Here is a 24,739-nt window from a genome sequence, read left to right as displayed (position 1 = left end):
ACTTGCTGATCAATGTCTGGAATAGTCTTGCATCCCTGCAGAAGTCCTGGCGGATGAGAGGTGCTCCAAGGACTGTGGTGGGATGAATGGATGAGCTGGTACACAGGTAGATGAGTAAGTGGATAGAAGGGTGGGTGGGGTGTGGATAGGGCTGAAGGTGGGGTGGGTGGATGGATGGGTGGGTGGGTGGATGGATGAGAGAGGATGGATGGATGGATGGATGGATGGATGGATGGATGGATGGGTGGGTGGGTGGATGGATGGATGGGTGGGTGGATGGATGGATGAACTAGTTGGGTAGTGGGTGGGTGGATGAAAGAATGGGCTGATGAGTGGATGGGTAGATACATGGATAGATATGTAGATGAACTGAAAGGTAGATGGATGGATGGCATATGAACGGGTGGGTAGAAAGATGAGTGGGTGGATGGATAAGTCAGGAGGCGGATGGGTAGGGGGATGGAAAGATGTGTGGGTGGGGACGGGGCTCTCAGCCTCTGTTTGGAGGAAGAGGATATCAAAGTGATCTGTAACTCTGCCTTTATTGGTGTCTCATGTTTGGAGCAGATGGAAGCTCTTACTCCCACGCCCTCCCTGGCATGGACTCCAGAACACCACACAGAGGTACCCAGTCCTCCCTAGGGGCCCCGTGTGCAGAGGCCATTCATTCAGGTGGGGCCCCTAGGAGGTAAGCCACAGTGATTCCAAGAAGGGGCTGGGGTAACACTGAACAGAGAAAGAGAGGCCTGCTTGTTCTTGGAATAAAATCGTAGGCTTCTTGAGAGCCGGGGCACAGGGTGGGGTGGGGGACTGTGGAGCGGTCAGACCCCACAGGCGCTCCAGCCCCAGGACTCAGCACAGCTTCCTCCTCAGCCTCAATTATCCCCCCCCCCCCCCCGGGAACCCTGGCAGGTCCACACAGGCACAGCAGACTCACGTCCAACGCTGTGTTTAATTACAGTTGAAGGTCCAGGCAGGTAACAGCTGGGGGGTGCTGAGTGGACGCCACACCTCAGTGAGGTTCCTCTGCCTCTAACTCACCTGGATGCCCTACCATTCCAGGTGAGCCTCAAGGCTGCTCCCCCAGCAGGGGTTTGAGACCCAAAAGCACCTTGACCCCCCACCCCCCAAAGGCAACAGTGCATCTGGGTCCTCAGAGCCCAGCCAAGGCAGGAATCTACACCTGCCCGCACGTCATTCTGTGGACACAGCCTGATGTCTCTGCCGAAGGCAGGGCCTGCATCTGGGGTGTCTTTGTTAAAGGCGACTCGGTCAGTCTTTGGTTTATACTACCTCACCCAAGTTCAGGGTGGAGGCCCAGGCAGGACCAGGGGCTTGGACTCTGACTATCTCACTGGCCCAGCCAGCCGAGCGCAGCTAGGAAAGGGTGGCTTCCTGAGGCTCATGCGGAAGGAGAAATGATGGCCATTCTGTTTCTGGTGGTTTCAAGGTCCAAGAGAAAGGCTGAGCCCTCAAGGCCATGGCAAGAGCCTTTGGGGGTAGGAGCTGGGCTGAGGACCATCACCTGTGGACAGAAAGAGGTAAAGTTAGGGTGTCTGTGACAGCAGCCACCTCTGTGTTCATTGAACAGAAAGGACCTCAGCAGCCATGGACATACAGCTACCGGGGATTGGGGGTTCCACAAGCTGCTGCTGGGTGCCCCAGGGCAATATCTTAACCTCTCTGTGCAAAGATGCTAGCCTCAGAACCTGCCTCAGAACCGTGTGGTCTAAGAGATAGCATAAGGACCCTGAGTGTTCATGTCTAGGTTCACAAATTCCTTTGAGGCTAAAATAGAACCTTTGTCTGGGTGACATACACCAACCCAGCATGGTACAGCTATCGGAGAGGTCCACAGGGCCACATCATTACAACAGAGCAGTTCTGCCTGCAGCCCTGGCCCCCAGGCAGGAGGAGAGGTTGTCATGGGGACGAAGAACAGCTTGACCTGACCAGCAGCTCTGGGGAAAATTCCACAGTGCCCCCCCCTACTTCCCCCAACCCAGCTCCCACATCCAGCTGCTACCTCCTGCCCTCCCTACCACAGCCACCTCCCTCCTCCTGCTCTGCCCAGAGACCCTGAGGTCATCACGTCTTTCACTCCCTCTCCGTCAGCCCTCCATTCCCTTAACACCAAATGCCCAAAGGTAAACCGAACCCACCCTCCCCCAGAGAGGAAACCTGGGCAAGCGGCACACAGTAGGGCCAGCCCTTGAAGGGTGGCGTGACTGCCTCTCGGGGCTGGACTTGCTTTGGGATGATAAAATGTTCTGCAATTAGCTGTTGCGACAGCCGCACCACTCAGCGAATGTACTAAAGCCACAGGCTGCGCACAGAGTGGGTGACTACCACAGGAACTCCGAAGGCAGCGGGCGGAGCTGGCTACTGGGCACCTGGCTCATGGCTCCCGGGAGACCACTCCGCGCAGGTGCAGCTCGCTCTCCGCAGCCACGATGGGCAGGCCGTTCTTCAGGTGGTAGTCTATGAGGTGACTGATGCTCTCAAACAGCACGTCTTTCGTCCGCACCTGTAGGCAGAGACCTCAGCACCCACCCCAAACACACCCCGCAGGCCACGCCCCCACCGGCTTAGACTCCACCCCAGAATCAGCCCCAAGACTCCAGAACCAGGGGCCCGGGATGGTAAGGCACACCCGTGATCCCAGTGTTCAGGGAGGCCGAGGCAGGAAGGAGGATTTCGAGTGTAAGGACAGCCCTGTAGAATCTGTCTCAAAAACAACAATAAAAAGCAGAAAAGCTGCGGCGTCTCAGTCAGTAACGTGCCTGCTGAGCAAGCATGGGGACCTGAGTCTGGATCCCCAACTCCCCGTGAAAGCCTCGTGCACCTGTAACCCCGGTACCGAAAGGGAGGAGCCTGCTCACCAGCCAACCTAAATCTTAGAGCACCAGCCTCAGTGAGAGACCATGCCTCCAAAGAAAGGGTGGAGCTGTATGCCCTTAGCCCCAGCATTCAGGAGGGCAGAGGCTAACCTGGTCTACAAGCTACAAGCCAACCACTGCGACACATCGAGACCCTGCCTCAAAAAAGGTACAAAGCCCCAGAGAAAGACGCACAAGCATACGTGTGCACAAGACAAGGAAGAAGACAGACACAGGAAGGGGGTGGTGGAGCCAGGAACACAAAGACAGAGATGGTACCGATGTGTCCACAAGCCCAAGACAGCAAGAATCACCAGGCACTCCCAGACTCCAGCAAAGCCCTGGCAGAGGTCTCCCCAGGACAAGCCCTGCCCGTTTAAGCTGTATCATTGGTGGTCCTGTGCTTCAGAAACCCAGGAAACCAAGACACCCCTGAAATCACATGAGGGTCCACCTAGACTGTGGTTCTCAACCTGTTGGTCACAAACCCCCTGGGGTTGAAAACCCCTTTCACACAGGGGTCACATATCAGACATCCTGCCTATCAGATACTTACATTACAATTCATAACAGTAGACAATTGAAATGTATGAAGCAGCAATGAAATAGTTGGGGGGGTCACACAACACGAGGAACTGTATTAACGGGTCACAGCATTAGGAAGGCTGAGAACCACTGCCCTAGACAGTAAAATAACTACGGCTTCCATGACTGAGAAAGCTCCAAGCCCCAATCCTTCGTCCCTGTGGCGTTAGAAGGACTTCCCAAACCCCCGAGTGCTTCAGAAGCAGTCATCTGTGGTTCTCGTGGCGCCAGCAACATCCATGCCAGAGGAACGGGGAGCAAGGTCAGCCATGCTGCCTTTCAAGAGGCAGTCTGTGGTTTAGAAAAATAAGCGGGTGGGGCTGGAGAGATGGCTCTGCAGTTAAGAGCACTGGCCGCTCTCGGGAGGACCAGGGTTTGATTCCCAGCACCCACCTGGGCATTCATAACCCTCCAGTCCTCTGGGATCCTCCTCTAGCCTCCCAGGATACTACTGCACACACACATGCATGTAGGCAAAACACACATAGACATAAAATAATAATAACAAATTTGAAAATAAAAAGGGGAAATGAACAGAGCTGGGTGTGGTGGTGCACACCTTCAATCCCAGCACTCCACAGAGGCGGGCAGAGCTCCAACTTCAAAGCCAGGCTGATGGTCTACAGAGGGAGTTTCACGCCAGACAGAGCTACACACAGTGAGAATTTGACTAAAAAAAGGGGTGGTGGTGACAACTGATTCCACAAAGGATCTGACTTGATAAATTAGAGATCCAGATAAACAAATCATAACTGCCATCCTGCATGTGGGGAGCAGGCACCCAGTGTGGAGGCTGGGGTAGAAGTGCTTCCGTGAACCCCAAAATGCTTTCAAAGTAGAAATCCCTTTAAAATGTTTTATTATTGTTTTGTTTTGTTTGAGACAATGTTCTCATTCTGAAGTTCCAGGCTGGGCTGAAACTTACTGCAATCCTCCTGCCTCAGCCTCCCAAGTGCTGGGGTGACAGGCATGAGTCACCACATTTGGATTCAACATTCTTTTTTATTAATCCCAGCACTCAGGAGGCAGAGGCAGGTGGATCTCTATAAATTTGAGTCTGGTCTTCAGAGCGAGTTCCAGGAAAGCCAGGGCTACACAGAGAAATCCTGTCTCAAAAGAAAGAAAAAAAACAAAAAAAAAAAAAAGCCGGGCGGTGGTGGCGCATGCCTGCACTCGGGAGGCAGAGCCAGGCGGATCTTTGTGAGTTCCAGGCCATCCTGGTCTAAAGAGCGAGATCCAGGACAGCCAGGGCTACACAGAGAACCCTATCTCCAAAAACAAAAAGGAAAAAAAAAGTAAGAAAACAAAAAAACTTTGAAAAATGTTTAGTTCTCCAGAAGCTAATGCCAACGAGCTTTTCGACCGTTCGGGATCATTATCTAAAAACCGGGGCCAACCCTGAAGTCCGGAGTCCCTACCACCCCTCCTTCCCAAAGGGCCAGCTTACCACGCCCTCGGGGTCCACCAGCAGCAGATGCTTGGGCTGCCCTGCGTGCATGCCTGTGAGGACATACTGCCCCGGGTTGGTGACGCTGTCTCTCACGAGGAAGTCCCCGTCCGCACGAAGCAGCTTCTCCGCAGCCCGACGGCTCATGCGTCCATGGTACCAGGGCTCCTGCCTCAATTGCTCCTCTGTGGGTGCAATGGGGGCCCTGCGGGTAGGGGGACTAGGCCACTGGTCCTCCAAAGGGAGCGGGGCTGCAGCGATGCCTGCTGCCACTGAGCACTCGTGCAGCTTCAGGGCATCCTCGAAGGGTCCTGTGGGTCATGTTTTTTTTCTATTGCTGGGACACAACCCAGGCCTTCAGGCTTGCCAGGTCGGTCACTCCCGAGTCCCACCCCCAACCCCTCACTGGGGACTCTAGGCGGGGCTCCACCCTGACCACGCCCCCAGCCCATCACTGGGGATCCTGGCCGGGGCTCCACCCTGACCACGCCCCCAACCCCTCACTGGAGACTCTAGGCGGGGCTCCACCCTGACCACGCCCCCAGCCCCTCACTGGGGGATTCTAGGCGGGGCTCCACTCTGACCACGCCCCAGCCCTCACTGGGGAATTCTAGGCGGGGCTCCACCCTGACCACGCCCCCAGCCCCTCACTGGGGATTCTAGGCGGGGCTCCACCCTGACCACGCCCCCAGCCCTCACTGGGGGATTCTAGGCAAGGACTCTATCCCTCAGTCATGTCCCCAGTCCTTGTTTTACTTTTTGAGAGTCTCACCAAGCTGCCAAGGCCAGCCTTGAATTCTTTCTGCCTCATACTCTAACTTTGTTGAATGACCAGCGTGGAGCTGCAAGCCCAGATCTGAAACTTACTAGGCTTAATCTGGCATTGGGCCGCAGCCTCTGCAACCCCAGCCTTGTGACTGTCGACAAGGTTTACTGGTTCCATTCACTGTCAAAGCTGTCTTCAGAGGAAGCTGAGACACACCAGAACTCCCTTCGCCCTGGCTCTACCGCCACGGACGCCTCTACCGCCACGGACGCCTCTACCGCCACGGACGCCTCTCTTGGCTGACCACATCTTATGCCCTTGGCCTGGCTGACTGTTGGTAACAGTTGGTGGCCTCACCTCCCTACCTCTGTGGAGCTGTCACTGCTCTGGGCCAGATGACTTCTCCCAGTCTCGGGACCCTCCGGGGACACAGATCGGCACCCACGTGCCTGACACAGGCCCCACCCACTCCCCTGCCAAGCGGTGACTGGGACCCCACCTCCCCGTGGAAGTCAGGCAAATGGCTGTCACTCAGGGTCAGCTGCCTCTGTAGGGAGCTCACCCCAACCTGCTTTCCCGCTGTGAGGAGCCAGGAGGCCACGCTGTACAACCAGGGCCGCCGCCGCCCACAGCAGGCACTCAGGAGCTGTTACCTCTCGCCACAATTGCAGCGATGAGAAGGAATGCAATGGCAGAGGCCTGGGAAATGGCTCAGTGCAAACCAGAGGACCAAAGTTCGATTCCCAGCACCCGTGAAAGAGCTGGGGGCAACGGTGTGTCCTGGTAACTCCAACACCAAGGAAACGGAGACAGGAGGATCTTGGGGGCTCACTGGGCAGCCAGCCTAACCTAGTTAGTAAACCCCGGGCCACTGAAAGAACGAGGTGGTTAGCACTGAGCAACAACAGCCAAGGCTGTCCTCTGGCTTCTAAATGCTTATCGGCACACACCAAAGAAAAGCAACGACCGACTGCAAAGATCTGGAGGAAGAAATCTCTAGCCATCTGGGAGGCCCTGAGAGAGTCAGCACCCGCAGCACCCAGGTCTGGGGTGGGGCTGACATGAGAATATGGAGCCTTACAAACCCTTCTGGGAGGAAAGATTAGCCTGGGCCATCAGACTGAGTCATCTTCCTGGGGGGGGGGGGAGCACTGGCTTCGCCACACCAGTTCTCCCTCCTCAGGATGGCGGTGCCAGAGGAGGAAGGTGGACCAGCTCTCCAACCCCCACATGAGACCCTGAGTTGAAACTGAGACCACCAGAGAGATGTAACCAACTAGGTAGGGACTGCCAGGGCCACTGCCAGGTCAGGGCTCTCCCCTCACTGTGGGCAGAGGCTGGGCTGCCCACAAAAGGGGTTTCAGCCTCACCCATCAGGCCAGCTTGGGCATGGCACGGAAGTCTGCCCCTAGCCGACTGAGGTTCATAGTCTGGGACCGTCTACCCTCTGGATTCCCAAGGACGCATTCCCCATGCCATCCCAGATCAGACGGAGAACCGGCCACGCACGCATGTCAAACAGGTCCTTCTTCGGGCTGTCCTCAGGCAGCAGAGGTGCCTCAGAAACGTCCTCGGGCTCCACGGCGTCCAGGCCCTGGGTGTTGACATACAGGTGCTCCTCGTAGTCATGTGGCCCTCGAGCATCTGCCTGCACATAGCCATCCCCAGGTGGGGCTGGAAAGGATGGAGGGGCGGCAGGTCAGACGGAAACCCAGAGGCCTTGGAGAGGGGAGCAGGACAGTGAATGGAACAAGACCCAGAGGGAGCAGGAAGGGGCAGGGACGCCACCAGGGTCACTCCACAGGTGGCGTCCCTCCTCAGGGGACAAACCCAGGCTTGTTGCAGGAGTAAAGAGCCACACAGTGCTCCAGCTGGGGACAGAGTCTGGTCACACGTGCAAGACTGGGCCAGAGCCCAGATATGCCACAGCAAGTGGGCAGCTCTCTGGCCAAAGGGAGAGTAGGCAGGGGTGCCAAGCTCCAAAGAGCTGGGCGCTCACGTGGACCCTCTGTTTAAACAGTAAGAGCCGTGGCTCTCGAGCGCCTGTGCCATGTGACCGGCCACATGGTTGAGCTATTCCCCACTCTGCTCCTATTTTAAGGCTGGCGGCCACCTCCTCCCCTTTCATGTGTATGTACACATGGAAGCTGGGGATCAGTGCTGGGTGTCATCCTCACATATCCATCTTATTTTTTGAGACAAGGTCTCTCACTGAACCCAAAACTCTGGTTAAACTGGAATGGGTGGATGGCCAGTCAACCCTGGGGACCCTCCTGTCTGTCCTCGACATCGGGACTCCAGACACGGACCATCTCACTCAGCTTTTACCTGGGTGAGAGAGATCAAATATGGCTCTTCTCGCTGTGTTTCCCTTTGTAGTTACTTCTGGAATGGGCCTGTCTCCTGAGGGCTATTCACATCATGCCAGGTCCTACACACCATCTCCACCCACCCAGGGGTAGCAGGACGCCCTGCCCCCCAACCTCGCCCCTCAGGGTCACTGGGGGCTGTGCTAACCTCATGAACAACCCTGACTTTCATTTCTCCCGTCTGATCTCAGCTGAGCAGATTTCTCAGAACCCCAGGCAGGAAGTGAGGCTCGGACAGCAGCAGCTGTGGCCATGCCCTCCTCGGGGAGTGTGAGCCTGCCTGTATCATCAGCATGATACAGGACACATGGCTCTACCCTCTAAGAGCCCAGACATGTCACTTAGCCTCTGTAAAATGGGGAGAGTAAGAGCTTAATCATAAAATACTGATGGCCACTAAATGTGAATCCAGGAGCCAGCAGGATGTGATGTTCAAGGCCAGTTGGGTTGCAGAATGAGACCCTATATCAAAGTTTTTTGGGTTTTTTTTGTCCTTTTCTGTTTTAAGGAAAATGCACCTATTTGTGAGCACAAGTTCAAGGTCATCCTCAGCTACATAGTGAATTCAAAGCCAGCCTCGGCTACATGTGATCCTCTCTCTACACACACACACACACACACACACACACACACACACAGCTGAAAGTCAGAGGGGCACCTGAGATCTGTATGAACACTGGCCAGGTCAAGTGGATGCTGGGGGGGGGGAGCAAGCCAAAGCCACAGCCCCAAATGGGAAGATTAATAAGGCACCGGGTGATCTCTGTCAAGTTCACAGGGGCCCCATGCACCTGGGAGTGGGTGCACGATCCTCACACCGGAGAGGCCACATTGCTTTGTATGGGGAAGTATTATACAGTCATGAAAAGATGAAGAAGTCTGCAGTGAGCAGGTGCGGGAAGATTCCACAAAGCATTGTCACTTGGTCATCTATCAGTGAGCTCCGCACTGGAGACACTGGGAAGCAATTCATATTTGAAGTGCTTGAGTGTGCACAGAGAATTCTGGAAACCTCCAGAGTCATTCATTAGTCGCCAATATGCCTGCCTAGCCAAGGTGCAGGGCAGGAGACACGGTCTCACGGGAGGGCGGCTTCCTGGAGTTTAGAAGGGTGGGAAGCTGAGTGTGCCCCCAAATGAAGATGCAGGATAGGGGTAGAGCCGGGAGCACACAGCCTGCGGGGCACAACTACACGCAGAGAGGTCTGTGGGGGGTGGGACATTTCAGGGGACCCCAGACTCTGTGAGGCCGCACGACCTACCTACTCCAGAGGGACCCATGTCCCAAGGCAAGCCACGGGCATCTCTCCGTGCAGGTGACATTCCCTGCAAGAAAGGCGTGGTGACCCTGGTATGTGCCAGGCCTCTTCCCACCCAGCACCCCTCACCACCCTAGGACAGCCCCAGGCCCCTGGCCCCATAGGACAGTGGAGACTGACCTGTCCGAGGCCCCCGAGTGGGGCCAGTGTGCAGGGCTGTGTGACAGCCAGTCTGGAGTCCACCAGCCCACCCAGGGGTGGCTCCTTCCCCGGAATGCTGTTGTAGTAATTGTGGTCCGCGGCCTCATCGTCGTCACCCCAGGCCGACTCCTCCAGCCCTGTCAGCCTGGGGGCACAGAGCAAGGCTAGAACACTTGTGTGGCCCCATCCCCGTTTACCTCATCTAGACTTCCCAACCCCCCACCTCCACCTGTCAGCCACGCCTGCCCCACGGAACACGGGTGACAGTAACCATGATCCATGAGAGGGGACATGGTGCCCCGTGCAGAGGGTTGCCACAAACACCGGCCGCTGTCTGTACTAGAACCCGAGAGCAGCAGGCAGCACCCCAGATGTAAGACATCCCACCCTCCTCTGCTATCAGATGGGATTCACCCCCTCAGGAGGACAAGGGGGCCGCCACCTGCCAGCCCTCAGGCTAGACGGGATAAATGGGGATGGGGCCACACGAGGGATTCTGGGCAAAGGAAGGCAGAAGCAGCCGCCTCTGGAGGGCAGAGCTGGAGCCTGGCCCCGGGACCTGGTGTCTCTTTACCTTTCGGGGGGCACTACGGCCTTGGGGGGACTGTGCAGGTATTGCTTGAAGCGCAGCTCGAAGGCTTGGCCTACAGTGCTGATGATGCTCTGGGCTAGACCCTCACAGCATTCCAAGATGTGGCAGGCTGGGGAGGTCACGGGGTCAGCGCGCCTGTGACCTCCAGCACAGCCCCGCCCCGGGCCCAGGGCCCTGAGCTCCCCTCGGCTCACCTCTCTGGTTAATGGGGTCCTTGGCCACGTAGGCCACGTAATCAGTCATGTCCTGGAGAGAGAGGTGGCAGAGGCTAGCCAGGTTCAGCTCCCCGGCGTGGGGGGCAGGGGGCCCAGCTGGGGTCAGGGAAGGCTGCGGTGACAAGGGACACAGGGGTCCGCCCACCCATCTTACCGTGTCTCCGCCGGAAGCGAAGGAGATTGACTGCATATGGTGGTTGGCGATGATCTGTGAGGACAGGGAAGCAGGTGTGGTCACGTGTGGTCACCAAGGGCCCTGGCAGGTGAGCCACAGCCACACGGAGTGACGTGGGGACGCTGTCTAACACCGCTGACTAACACCGCTGAGGCCACAGAGTCCCACCTGGTATCAGCCCCGCGAGAACCGGACAGGGCCTAAGGAAGGCACAGGACGCCGGTCTCGGGAGTCACATGACTGTGTGCCCACCTGAACGCAGACACGGCCACACCCTCCATCACACACGCACGCAGGCACGCACACGCACATGCACACGCATGCACACGCACACACACACACAGAGGCACACACACACTCCCAGCGGCCTGTCCCGGGCTCTGGTCTCTGAATGTGGACCACCTTTGTGTTCATTCCGCTCCTTTATGCGACCCCACCCCGTCTGCTGCCTGTCCCTCGGGTTCCCAAAGTTGTACAGGGATTTGATTTCCTCAGGATTAAAGCGTGCCCTCCTGGGGGGAGAAGGAGAAAGGGGGAGCGGGGAGGAGGGAGGAGAGGGGAGGAGGGAGGAGAGGGGAGGAGGGAGGAGAGGGGAGGAGGGAGGAGAGGGGAGGAGGGAGGAGAGGGGAGGAGGAACGAGAGGGGAGGAGGGACGAGAGGGGAGGAGGGAGGAGAGGGGAGGAGAGGGGAGGAGGGAGGAGCGGGGAGGAGGGAGGAGAGGGGAGGAGGGAGGAGAGGGGAAAAGGGAGAAGAGAGGAGGAGAGGGGAGAAGGGAGGAGAGGGGAGGAGGGAGGATGGGGAGGAGGGAGGAGGAGGGAGGAGCGGGGAGGAAGGAGAGGGGAGGAGGGAGGAGCGGGGAGGAGGGAGGAGAGGGGAGGAGGGAGGATGGGGAGGAGGGAGGAGGAGGGAGGAGCGGGGAGGAAGGAGAGGGGAGGAGGGAGGAGCGGGGAGGAGGGAGGATGGGGAGGAGGGAGGAGAAGGGAGAAGCGGGGAGGAAGGAGAGGGGAGGAGGGAGGAGTGGGGAGGAGTAGGGAGGAGGGAGGAGAGGGGAGAAAGGAGGAGAGGGGAGGAAGAAGGAGCAGGGAGGAGGGAGGATGGGGAGGAGGGAGGAGAGGGGAGGAGGGAGGAGGGGGAGGAGGGAGGAGTGGGGAGGAGGGAGGATGGGGAGGAGTGGGGAGAGGGGAGGAGGGAGGCTCCTAAGACTCAACATGACAAGACTCACAAGCTGAAACTGAGGCTTCAGTGGCCACGTCTTCCCAGGAGCCTCTAGGACCCTTCAGTGGGACCACGGGCTCCGGAGGAGACGAACAGGCAGTGTCCCTCCCACCAGCGGCGGAGCTTGGGCATCAGACTGCTCCCGGCCCTGCTCCGGGCCCTGCTCCAGGCCCTGCTCTGGGCCCTGCTCCCCTGCCCGCTGCTCCAGGCCCTTCTCCGGGCCCTGCTCCTGCTCCGGGCACTGCTGTGGGCCCTGCTCCAGGGCCTGCTCCGGGCCCCTGCTCCGGGCCCCTGCTCCGGCCCCTGCTCCGGGCCCTGCTCCGGGCCCTGCTCCCCTGCCCGCTGCCTTCCTCTGCCTATCCCCAGGCTGTGTCCAGTGTGGTCTTCCTTCTCCGTTAATGGCAGCTCCTTCCATGCTGCAGGCTCCCAGCCTCTGTGTGGGGCAGAGGGCCCCACCTTCTAGACCCCCGCTCACTAACCCGCTGGGCTGCTCGGAAGACCCCCCCATGCAGGGCATCACATCCCGCACTCTACCAGCTGAGCCCCGCCCGCAAGCACGTTCCTCTGGCACCAGCTGCATCTGATGTGAGGCAGCTTGCCCCGTATCTGATGTGAGGTGGATGCCATGTGTGGCTCTACGTGCCGTCCTGCACCTCGGCGTGTGCTACACCAGCAGCAGCCGGGAGGGTCAGAGACGCATGGATGGAAGGAATGCTCGCTGCGGAACTATGGCTGCCACCACTGTTGACAAACTCAGCCTGTGCCTTGCTAGCGATAAAATTCCAGCTCAGACTTCCTTGGATCTCAGATCTACCAGGGCAAAGTGAGAATTTACACACTAGGAGAGCCAGGTCTGCCACATACCTGATGGCCTGGTTAGGGTTAGAGTTAAGGTTAGGGGTTGGGGTAGGTTGCAATCGGGGTTAGTGTTAGAAGTGCGGCTGAAGTCAAGCACTGTGACCCATGCCTTTAATCCCAACAGAGGCAAGTGGATGATCTCTATGAGTTCCCATGTAGCCAGGCAAGGCTACGTGGTGAGTCTTGGCCTCAAAACAAAACAGTGGGGTTGGGATGGAGGTTGGAGCTAGAGTTAGGTAATCAGAATTAAGAGTTGGGCTTGGGGTTCAGGTGGTTAGAGTCGGAATGGGGTTATTGTTGGGGTCAAGGTCTTCCCGCAGCCTGTTCCCCACGGTGAGTCCCTCAGCAGGGCCTGCCCACCCTGCCTCAGTCTATCTTCATTTCAGTCCCCCCCCACAACACCTGGGCATGGCCCCTCTCCAGGACAACTGCTCAGCCAGCCCTGCATTGCCCCCAGTTCCCAGAGATGGGAATGCCACGGTCACTACTCTCAGGACGGACTCGACTCCTCCCCAGGTTCATGCTGTCCTTTCCCCCAGGAGATGCCTCCCCTCCCCACGTCCAGGGGGAGCCCACTTCCAAGTCCTCAGAGTGCACAATGCAGAGAATGGTCCCTGGCCGCCACCTACTCGAGCCCAGGTGCCCTCCCGGACAACTGCCGACACATCTGCCCTCACGGTGGCCTTGCCCTGCATAAAGGCAGCAAGCAGACCCTTCGGATCCTGGCTACTGGGGACTTCGTGCCCATAGTGACCCCCACGTCCTGGCTCCACCTCAGCGGGCATCATATATTTCTGGGCATCTTAAGGATCCTGCAGATTATAGGAGAGGCCTGCCAGGTGGGTGTGGCCAAGGGCTTTGAGGTCGGGTGGGGCCAAGAGCAGGGAGAAGGATTTGTAGATGGACAGAGCCAAGGGTAAGGCCCAGGGGTTGGTTCACCAGTGGGTGGAATTGAGGGTGGGGCCAGATAGGACCGTGGACTGGGTTGAAAGTGGGCATGGCGGGGTCTACGGTGGCACTGATGGAGCGGCAGCAGCGCTGAGGGTGGGGATGTGGATGGAGCTGGCTGTGGAGGGACTGAAGTCAGGCGGTGGTGGCAGGAGCAGACGGACCTCTGAGTTCGAGGCCAGCCTGGTCTACAGAGAGTTCCAGGAGAGTCAGGGCTGCACAGGGAAACCCTGTCTGAAGTACAGGACTGAGAAGAACGATGCTGGGTTGTGGGTAGTGTGGGGGTGGAGCCAAGATCAGGATGTGGGTGGGGTGAGATGGCAGGGTTGTAGGCTGGGCAGAGGTGGGGTTGTGGGTGGCGGGCAGTGGCTCCCACCTGGCGGGTGGCAGGAACAGAGAGGTTGAGGCCATCCACAGAGATGTTCACCGAGATGCTCATGCCAGCGAAGCGCAGGTTGCTCTTCCCCAGGACGGAGGCCAGCGCCTTGTTGGGGGCCTGGGAGGGTAGAGTGCGCCACCTGAGTCAGATGCCCGGGGCCAGAGCGGCTCTGGGTGGCCACAGCGCTCCCTGCAGCCTCCCAAGACGCACACTAGCTCTGCGGGACCACAGGCGGCACCCACCTTCTTCTTCCAGGAGCCCCGGACACCTGGCACAGCCTCATGGAGCCGGCTGATGGCTTCCCTGCAGAGGGGGAGACCGAACTTAGAAACACCAGGGCTGGGTGCCAGGAGACAAGCCATGGAAAGCCGGGCGTGATGATCCCTTTGCTCAGGAGGCAAAGGCAGGAAGACAGTAAGATCAATGCCAGCCTGGGCTTCATGAGAGCAGGTGGTGCAAAGGCCTAAGGCCACAGATAGGACATGGGGCTGATGGGAAGTGAAGAGTCCTGGGTACCCATTGTCCATGCACACACAGCATGGTCCGCCCACCCACTGGGGTATTTATTACTCAGCCCTGAAGAGAAGTGAAGGTTTGACATGTGCCACAGCATGGAGGGACCGTGAGGACACTTGTGACCGTGAGACATGTGGTTAATCACCCAGGGGTGAGCCTCAGGGGACGTGTGCAGAGGGCTATCTCGATTGTGTTGAGGTGGGGAGAGCTGTCCACTATGGTGGCACCATCCCTAGGCAGGGGATCCTAGATTGTGTACGAGTGAACAAAGCAAACTGAGCGTAAACACGCACATGTTAATTCATCTCTTCTGTTCCCTATTATGCCTGTGATCCTCAAGCAAATTTGACTTTATTATCTACCTATTATTTGATTACATATTTATTATGATGAGCAGATCCTCCGAGCTTCTGCCTGATGCACTTCCCTCTGACGCTCTGAGTGAGCTAAATAAATCCCGTCTCCCTTGAATGGCTTTTCTCAGGGTCTTGTCAGAGCGGCACCCAGTGACTAAGACAGAGACGCGAGGCCACGGTGTGGGGCTCCCTGCGAAGAAATGCCCGGAGACAGGAAGTGGATGCGTAGGTGCTGGGTGGGCTGTGGGCAGATAACTGCTCATGAGAACAAGGCTTCTTTTTAGGGTGTTGGAATGTTCTGGAAATAGATCAGGTGGCTATAAAACACTATGCAGAGGTATTTTAAACAAGGAATTGCGGTGTACAGGGGTGGGTTGTTGGGGCAATAAATCCTGTCTACTGTTTTTGTTTGTTTCTTGAGACAGTCTCATTCTGTAGCCTAGGCTAGGCTGGTCATGGCAAACCTCCTGCCTCTGTCTCCCAAGTGCTGGAATTCCAGGTGTGAGTCACCACACCTGGCTTTGTGTCTTAGTTGTTTTGTTTGTTTGTTTTTGTCTTGTTTTGTTTTTTTTCCAGACAAGGCTTTGCTGTGTAGCTTTGAAGCCTGTCCTAGAACTCGCTCTGTAGACCAAGCCGGCCTCGAACTCACAGAGATCTGCCTGGCTCTGCCTCCCCAGTGCTGGGATTAAAGGCGTGCACCACCACTGCCCAGCTGTGTCTTAGTTTTTAAGTTCACAGCAATTGGAATATACAAAGCCTTTCCCATCACCCTCCAGAAGTCACACCCCACTATAGGGCAGGCTGAAGGGAAACCGAGTCTGGGGAATGTCCTTCAGAGCCGAGACGCACAGCTGACGAGCAGCCGGTGCTGAGCCGTCTTCCACTGTCTTTGGGTGCCTGGCAGGTCACCTCCACCCCACTATGCCACCCTCAAGAGGTCTCGTGATGGACGGGCCAACTGCGACCCGAGCTCCCAGCCCACTCCAAGGCCTCACCTCGTCACTTGCGTTCGGGTGTTGAAATCCAGAGACCGCATGGATCGGAGCACCTCAATACAGCCCATGTACTGGGGAGAGAGAGTGTGATCAGTCAGCAGGTGGAGCCCAGCCCAGGAGCTGGTTCTCTGCAAAGAACTTAACTTTCTCTCCAGCGATCCAGAGCTCTCCTCCCTCCCTGACATCCACAGCCACTGCCCCAGGACCTTTACACCTGGTGTCCTGGATCTACCCTCCCCACCTGACACTGAGTCCTGCCCATCCCCGACCCCAAGGCTCAATTTCAATGTCCAGGCTCTGACGCCGGATGGTGGCATGCGCGTTCACTGAGTCCAGTCACCACCCACAGGACTGGCAGACAAGATCCAGACAGGGACCATCTGGCTGGCAAAGATGCAAACATCAGCCAGCCACCTTCCACAGAAACCTCATAGCTGTAGTTCAGTAGGTAGAGCACTCGCCCAGCATGTATTAGGCCCTGGGCTCCATCCCAAGCACCCCATAAATGCGGTGTGGTGGCACACACCTGAGGAGGCAGGAGGATGAGGAGGTGAAGGCCATCTTTGGCCACATAGGGAGTCTGTTTTGTGTTGTTTTTTGTTTTTCGAGACAGGGTTTCTCTGTATAGCTCTGGTTGTCCTGGATCTCACTCTGTAGCCCAGGCTGGCCTTGAACTCACAGAGATCCGCCTGCCTCTGCCTCCTGAGTGCTGGGTTTAAAGGCGTGCGCCACCACTGCCCAGCTATATAGGGAGTCTGAGGCCAACTTGGCATACAGAGACCCTGTCTCAAAAGAAAAGGAAACTTTGTGGGCCTCTATCTAGACAAACATCTCGGTAGAAAGGGCACAGTCAGAGGAACACAGGAGGAGCAAAGCGGAACCTTCAGTACGTCCACCACCTAGCTTCCCCTCTGGAAGGGAAGCTGGCATGGGGGTGCACACCTGTCATCCCAGCACTCAGGAGGCTGAGGCTACCCTGAGCTGCATAGGGAGACTGTCTCAACAGAAGGGGGGAGCGAGGAATCTAGCTAGTAGAGGAAGTGACCAGAAATGACTGCCACTTCCTTCCAACCCCATCTTGGCAGCTGGTGGCACAGCCTCCATCCACACGCTGTGTGTGTGTGTGTGTGTGTGTGTGTGTGTGTGTGTGTGTGTGTGTGTGTGTGTGTGTGTACATGTGAGGTTTCCTGGAACTGGAGCCGCCCAGCTGTGGGAGCTGGGAATCACATGCAGGTCCCTCTGCAAGGGCTCTTAACTAACCCCAAGGCGTCTCCCCAGCCTGTCGCTGACTTATGTCTCATCAATTAATTTATTTTGGAGTCCTGCTTGTTGCCGAGGCTAGCCCCAAACTCCAGGCTTTGAGACATACTGCAGTTTCCCCATTCCCCAAGTGCTGGGACCGTGTATACACACAGCTGCACCCAGCTTATTCTGTAATTTTGTATTATTTATTTACTTAGGTTGTTCGGGGGACAGGGACTCATGTAGCCCAGGCTAGCTTCAAACTCACTATATAACCAAATATGACCTTACACTCCTGACCTTCCAGCCGCCACCTTCCAAGTGCTGGGAGTCCAGCCATGTGCCACCATGACCACCTCTCAGGTAAAATAAAATAAAAAGATTAATGCATACAGCCCACCAGCCCTGTGCCGTGTGGGCAGATTCCCCGTGGGTGAGGAGAAGTCAGCCGAGGCACCTACTGTCCTGTCCCCTCCCAGCACGGGACCCACCACAGCCCTCCTCTTGCAGTGACTGCCTCGGTTTCTCCTAAGGGGTTCAGCGCTGACGGTGCCGACACAGGTGGAATGAGTTCCACAGTCACAGAGTGACGGCTGAATTCGCTGTAGCCAAATAAATCGCTTTGCAGCCCAAGTGGATCCCCTCATGCGGACACTAAGCTCTGACCGTGCTCTCTCCAAGTTTACACTAAACTGGCTGCCCTCTGCGCTGGAGAGGCTGAACAAACACGGCCCGTGGGAGAAAACGGCCCACAGTGGTAAAACGAGGCAAGTTATTTTTATGAATTTATACGATACGATTTCCAAAGGCTGCTGCTCGGCGACAAGAGGGAAGGGGGAGTCATCACGAGGACGTTCGTGTGACTCGACGTGAAGGTACACGGGGGTGCATGCTCAGTTTGCATTCCCAAGTACATGGACTCAGCAGTCAGGCTGCCTCCAGACAGAGGACCAGGATGCCCCCGACACTCTAAAGGGACAATACATCACCCCTCACAGGCCACGTGATGATTTTGCCAGTACAATATCAGCAAGGGGGACAGTTCTCAGAAGCACAGGGACCTCGGATGCATCCCTGGCAGTCATCTAAGGTGACATGACTGTCCAAGATGCAAGGCCAGGAGCTGGATGAAGTGCCTTGTCCCAGCCAGGCTGCTCACGTGCAAAAGGGTATGAAGAGGGCACTCAGGGACCCGCCCCGCACAGAACCGCCAGGAAGGGGAGTCTGCGCTCACGTCTCTGGGCCCCATGGGAGCAGGACAGGAGGAGCAGGACAGGAGGAGCCAGGCAGATGGAGCGGCAGTGCCAGGCCAGAAGTGGGAGCCAGAATATGACTGGAAAGCCAAGGCCACAGACCCCTACTGTGACGGTGTAACAGGGTCCATTCATTCTGAGTGGAAGAGGTATGGGGGAGCTACAGACAGAAGCGAGCCGAGCACCTCACCTAAGGGATGGGTGGTCAGTGAGGGATGAGTGGGGAGATGGGTGGATGGATGGATGAATGGGTGGATGGATGGGTAAATGAATGGATGATTGTTGGATGGGTGCGTGGGTGGGCGAGCAGGTGGGTGGATGCTTGTTGGGTGGGTGAGTGGATGGATGGATGGATGTGTGGATGGATGGATGGATGGATGGATGGATGGATGGATGGATGGATGGATAAATGAATGGATGATTGTTGGATGGGTGCGTGGGTGGGTGGTGAGTGGATGGATGCTTGTTGGGTGGGTGAGTGGATGGATGGATGGATGGATGGATGTGTGGATGGATAAATGAATGGATGATTGTTGGGTGGGCGAGCAGGTGGGTGGATGGATGGCTGATGGCGAGCTTGTCAGTTCATGGACAGAGAAGAGCAACAATAAATGACAATATGGACTCCCTATCAGGCATGTCCACTGCATAGCACATCAGAGGGCATCAGCCAGGCTCCCTGCTTTGGAAAGGCCCCGTTGCCCCCAGATCCCTCATTCCTGGCCCTTGTCTCTGTCAGTGACAGTGCCCCAGGCCCTACAACATGTCTCACTCTGTCCTTCTGGGGGCCTAGGGAGCTGATGACTCATGGGACAAGCATGAGGACCTGAGTTCAAACCCCCAGCACCCACATAAAAAGTGGAGCATTGTGGTATACACTGATAACCCCACTGCTAGAGATGCAAAGAGACGCAGAATTCCTAGGACTTCCTTGGCCAACCTTGCCCAATTGGTGAGCTACGGGCCAGTGAGAGTACATGTGCACATGCATCACACACACACACACACACACACACACACACACACACGTATGCACACACGCACGCACATATGCACGCACACACACACGCATGCACGCGCACACACACACGCACACGCATGCACGCATGCACACACGTATGCACACACAAACACGCACACATGCATGCACGTGCACACACACAAGCACACACGCATGCACGCACACACATACACACATGCATGCACACATGTACGCATGCACACACGCATGCACAAACACGCACACACGCATGCATGCACGCACACACGCACGCACGCGCAAACACGCACACACGCACAAACACGCACACACGCACTCACGCGCACACACGCATGCATGTGCACACACGCACGCATGCACGCACAAACACACACATGCACGCATGCACATATGCTTGCACACACATACACGCACAAACACGCACACACGCATGCACGCGCACACAGACACACACACGTACACACATACTAAGGGAGGAGGGTTGTGCTACAGGGAACAGAGCAGCCACGTGTCACAGTCACCGTAAGCTGGCACACCTCAGGACATACTCGTGCAAGGGCACATAAACATGTTTGTGCGTGTGTGCCCAAGTCGGTGTGGTTCTGGAGCCACACGGCCCTGTTCTGGCTGGTCAGTCAGGAAAAGCACCAAGAACGCGGGCGGCAGGAAAGAAAGCCCCTTCTCCAGGACCACAGCCCCCAGGAGAGGAGCTAGCCCGGACAGCCAAGACCCTGAGGACGAAGATCAGGTCTCCAGGGACCACCGGACAATCCCCACAAGGACAGGGCCTACGAATACTTCCATCCACGTTCTAGAGGCCAAAGACCAGGATCCAGGTCTGCTGGGGCTGAGCTGCCTCCGGAGGCTCCACAGAGGGCCCTTCCTGCCTCTCCCGAGTCCACTGAGTCTTTTGGTTGGGGCCACACCACTCACTCTGCCTGAACCGTCACAGCCTCCTTCCCCATGTCTTCCCACGCATGCACGGTATTTCTAAGGACAGCAGTCACCAGATTCGGGACTTAGCCTTCCTGGCCCAAGCCCATCTCCACTGACTACATCTGCAGAGATGCCGTGCCCATGTCTGGCTGCATTCTGGGGTACCAGGTGAGCATGAATTTGGAGGGGCACCTTCACCCCAGTACAAATGCCCACAACCTGGGTGCCTGACGGAGCCGCTGGATTAGCCAATGCAAGCGGCCCGCCCAGGACCTCTGTCTTCTGACACGCCCCTCCTGGTTTGAGCCGCTCCAACGGGGCTGGCAGTGACCACTCCTGGGAAAGTCTCAGGTGGCCCTCTGCTTCCTCAGTTCTGCAGCTCAGAAAACATCCCATGTGGTGACACCGGTTCCCAGATAAACCTAGATTGCCGTGGTTTGGCCTGAGCTCATCCGCAGGGTCCCTTCTGCCACAGGCTGTGGTCACAGGGACCCAACGTGGGGGGGGGGGGCACCAATCTACTGGCCACAGAGGCCTGTGAGAGCACAGCAGGGTGCCGGGTCCTGCAGGCAGAGCCTCTGACTGATTGATACCTGACAGCAACTATTCATAAATAAGGATGGCACCGCCTCCCTCAGGGGTCAGAGTCCCGCTCAGACGAATCCTTGTGATCATCCCCCTGCCCCCTGCTCTGACCTTCCCATTGTCAACCAGGAGGCTGGCCTGGCTCTCCATATTCACATTGTCAAGGCTCAGGCTGCTTCACCCCACACGCCTTTCTGCCCTGACCATTTCTAACATGGACACCATTCTGCATACCCCCAGTCACCCACGTCCGAGCCACGTCAGCTCTCCCCACACCTCCCACGTCTCCCTTGAATCCCTGTAGCCCCCTCTGTGCCCCATGACGCTGTTCTGACAACACCCCTGAAAAGATCCTTTGGAAACCCCAAGCTCCATCTTATCCACGTCTCCCACTGTTACTGGAAAATTCCAGATCTGCCCCCGGCCACAGGGCCTTTGCACTGGTTGTGTCCTGCCAGAAGAGTCTCCTGTGCTGGGGGTTTCCACAATTTCTGGTCTCAGCCCTTGAGAGACGTCTTCCAAACCACTGTGACTGGAGAAGTTACAGCTCCCACCGACGTCATCCGATTTTACCGTCCCTGCTCCTTCGGGACCCGCAGTCTTCCCATGGGCTGTCTTCTGGTGTATTTATTATCTGTGTCTCCCACTGCAATCTAAGACTTGGCAGACAGGGACCAGAGATTCCTCACATCCTCTACAAGGTCACTATTCCACAAGGGCTGATCTAAACACCACACTACTTACACACCAACATCAGGAGCCCCAACAACGACAGTTTCTGAACTCTCAACACATATCCACCAGACAGGACAGGGCCCTGGAGGAACTGGGTGTGAGGCAGCTGAATGAATGGGATGCTCTCTCACAGTGTGACACCAGAACCCAGCTGAACATCAAACCAGACACGGGAGAAAGGGGACGGAAGCCAGACTGTGGGCACGAGCTACAGAGGGCACTCAGATCCCGCACGCGAGGAGCCAGAGGGGGATCCAAACATGGCCTGAGCGCTGCGGGGACCCACAGCCACAGCCGGCGCCAGGTACGCACCCAGAGGCTTCAGTGTCAAGGCGCTGGAGGGTGATCAGTGATCCGAGCTACTGCAGCCACAGACCCAGGCGAGGGACAGAAGACAGCAAGAGTGCTCTCACTCCCTTCTGGAGGCTGGTCTGTGCAGATGGCGCTCCCTCTGAGCCTCCACAGAGGGTCCCCTTCCTCTCCCAGCATCTGGGGGCTCCCAGGAATCGCCAGTGGCCCTTGGCTTGAGACTTTTATCTGTTGTTCTAGCCTCTAGCTCTTCTCAGAGCCGTTCAGTTGTCTTATGACAGGGTCTCGAATAGCCCAGGCTATCTCAAACTCGCCCTCTAGCAAAGGAAACATTGAATTCCTGATCCCCTGCCTCCACCTCCCAAGTACTGGGATGACGGGTGTGAGCCATCATGCCTGGCCCCTTGTGTGTTGGCTTTGGGCCTCAGTCACGGCAGGAAGGCCACCCTGCTCCAGTGAAACCTCACCCGAGTCCACAACACCCAGCACAAACCCACTCCCTTCTTTCCTATGTGCTTGTTTGGTTGTTGTGAGACAGATCTGGAACCCACTATGCAGACAAGGTTGGCCTCAAACTCAGATTCCCCATCCTCAGCTTCCCCAGTGCAGGGATTAAAGGCGTTCATCACCATGCCCACCTTCTTTTTCTTTGGATATGTAGCCCAGGCTGGCCTAGAACGCTTGGCAATCCTTCTGCTTGGGCCTGAATGCTGGGATTACAGGTGTACCCCACCATTCGCTGAACTCACTTCCAAAAAAGGTCCTGTTTGTAGATCCCCACTGGAGGACTCACCCAGCCCAGGAGGAGAGAAGTGACACTGTGCGGAAAGTGACATCCCCCCACACACACACACGGTGGGGAAAACAGGGCACAGTGAAAGACACAAACACCCTCTCAGCATCCTGGTCCAGGACATCCAACAAACGGCATTCTGGGATCGCTTGTCATCTCATAGATTGTGGTGGGCATGACACCAGACTAGGGTGCCCATCAGACTAGGAGCATCACGGAGCAGCTTACTTACAAGTGGTCGATCAAACTGCACACACAGGGATTGATGCTTGGAGTGAAGATAAAATGTCCTGGGGACAAGTGGGAGACCATCCCCCACACCGCATCCCTTGCAAAGGTCACAATAAAAACCTGGCAGGGGGCCGGAGGGGGTGTGTGGCACACCTTTAATCCTAGGACTCGGCAGGCAGAGGCAGAGCCAGGTGGATCTCTGAGTTCGAGACCAGCTTGGTCTACAGAGCGAGTTCCAGGACAGCCAGGGCTGTTATATAGAGAAACCTTGTCTCGGAAAACAAAAAACCTGGTTGGGGGGTGGGGATTGAAGCAGGCGCTCATTGGATACAGATCTCGCTCATTGGATACAAATCTCGTCTGGCATAAACAAGGCTTTGAGTTCCACCCCCAGCACCATATAGACGGCGTATGGTGGATGACTGTCACCCCAACATTCGCAAAGTGGAGGCAGGAGGATCAGGAATTCAAGGTCATCCTTGGCTACCTAGTGACTTCCAGGCCAGCCCGAGCTACAAGAGACTCTGTTTCAAAAACAAAACAAAGAATAAAGTTCCGGGAGTGGTGGCACACATCTACCACCCCAATATCCGGGAAGTGGATGAGGCAGGATTGGCGGCCGGCAGTTGGAGATTGAAATCCTCTCCCCAAATCCCTACCCGCTCCCACCCCTGCCAAAATAAAAGGGATAAACATAGCCAGGCCCATTCACTACAGCAGTTCTGGTGTCGACTCTGGAGCCCTGAGCGAGCTTAGGTTCCACGCTCCATCCAAGGTCTTTGCGTGTCCCCACTAAATAGCTGCAAAGTCGCTTTTCCTGAGGCTCGGAGGGTGACGGGGTCTTCCGCTCCCGGCCTCACCTAGGGACCTCTCGCGCCCAATAGCGGGGGGGGGGGGGGATAATAGCCTGCGCATGCGTGTGTCCCCTCCCCACCTGCGCCCTCTCCCCGCCCCTCCCCACGTGACGCCGTGGGAACTCGGACCCCAGTGCCTGCGGGTGGGGGCGGCCAAGAAGCGCGCACTGGAAACGGGGGTTCCAGGGTAGTGGGGTGAGCTCACTTGGCTCTGGGGATCCGGGAGACCAAACTGGAGGGAGTCCCCCACCCCGGCGTGCGGGTAAGGAGGCTGGGCGCACTCACCCGCACGATGTAGGAGACCCCGGGCCCCAGGACCCTAGCGTCGGGGTGCAGCCAGCCGTGCGCCGGCTTGTGGATGAAGCCGCCCTTACGCGCCCACTCGTCGGCGACGTCGGGGGTCCCCCGCGCGCCCCGCGCCCCTGAACCCCGGCAGCGGCCAAGCGCGGGCAGCGGGCAGGGCGCGGCACAGCGCGGTTCACAGGCGCCCAGCACGGCGGCCAGCGCGGGGACCCCGGGCTCGGGTTGCGCCTCTGCCGCCCCCGCCGCGCGTGCCGCCGCCGGACCGCGACCCAGGAAGCCGCCGGGCGCTGCGAACTTCCACTGCGGCATGCGCGGCAGCAGCGCGCAGAAGGTGGTGGGCGCCTCGGGCTCGGGGGCCGCGCGGCCACCCGGACCCTGCGTCATGGCCGCGGCCGCCGAGGAGCCCCGGCTGAGCCTGGCGCCGAGCCGCGCGCTCCTCCCCGCCGGGTGATGTCACCGCCTCGCGCAGCGCGCAGCCGCGGGGGGCTGCGCTCCTGGGACCCCGGCCCTCCGCTGGCGGCACCGCATCCGACCCTGCACGGCCTGCCGGGGCTCCCGAAGGGGCTGTCCAGTCACGCTCTGACCGATGGGGAAACTGAGGCTAGGGGTCCCAGATGGGAGGCGGGGCGGGATCCTCCAACCTCGAAGTCCCCCTTCGCCCCCGCTCCAGCACCACCCCACCCTACCCTTTTTCTAAATGGAGAAACTGAGGCCTAGGGTCGCAGGTGCGGGGCGTCATCCTCC

At 57.6% G+C, this 24,739-nt stretch overlaps 1 protein-coding gene across 1 annotated transcript; it reads right to left on the bottom strand.

Moving 5' to 3' along the window:
* Positions 1 to 886: 886 nt before the first annotated feature.
* On the bottom strand, positions 887 to 24,425 carry Shc2 (SHC adaptor protein 2). Its single transcript, XM_006978281.4, has 13 exons — positions 23,978 to 24,425; positions 15,755 to 15,825; positions 14,130 to 14,190; positions 13,885 to 14,004; positions 10,467 to 10,520; positions 10,292 to 10,343; positions 10,080 to 10,206; positions 9,485 to 9,650; positions 9,308 to 9,371; positions 7,187 to 7,351; positions 4,912 to 5,222; positions 2,394 to 2,527; positions 887 to 1,525 (listed from the first exon to the last, which is right to left on the bottom strand). The coding sequence occupies exons 1-12, from the start codon at positions 24,377 to 24,379 to the stop codon at positions 2,399 to 2,401; spliced, it is 1,722 nt and encodes a 573-aa protein (XP_006978343.2). The 5' UTR covers positions 24,380 to 24,425; the 3' UTR covers positions 887 to 1,525; positions 2,394 to 2,398.
* Positions 24,426 to 24,739: the final 314 nt, after the last annotated feature.

Source organism: Peromyscus maniculatus, chromosome 22 (genome assembly GCF_049852395.1).
Source record: "Peromyscus maniculatus bairdii isolate BWxNUB_F1_BW_parent chromosome 22, HU_Pman_BW_mat_3.1, whole genome shotgun sequence".
Classification (NCBI taxonomy): Eukaryota; Metazoa; Chordata; class Mammalia; order Rodentia; family Cricetidae; genus Peromyscus; species Peromyscus maniculatus.
This window is presented reverse-complemented; position numbering and strand designations above follow the sequence as displayed.

Excerpts from the sequence above, each read along its gene's own strand:
- Shc2 (XM_006978281.4), bottom strand. The coding sequence starts at position 24,379 with ATGACGCAGGGTCCGGGTGGCCGCGCGGCCCCCGAGCCCGAGGCGCCC. Across the intron at positions 14,191-15,754 it reads ACCCGAACGCAAGTGACGAG|GGAAGCCATCAGCCGGCTCC; the intron begins GTGAGGCCTTGG and ends CCCCCTCTGCAG. Across the intron at positions 10,344-10,466 it reads TCGCTTCCGGCGGAGACACG|GACATGACTGATTACGTGGC; the intron begins GTAAGATGGGTG and ends CTCTCTCTCCAG.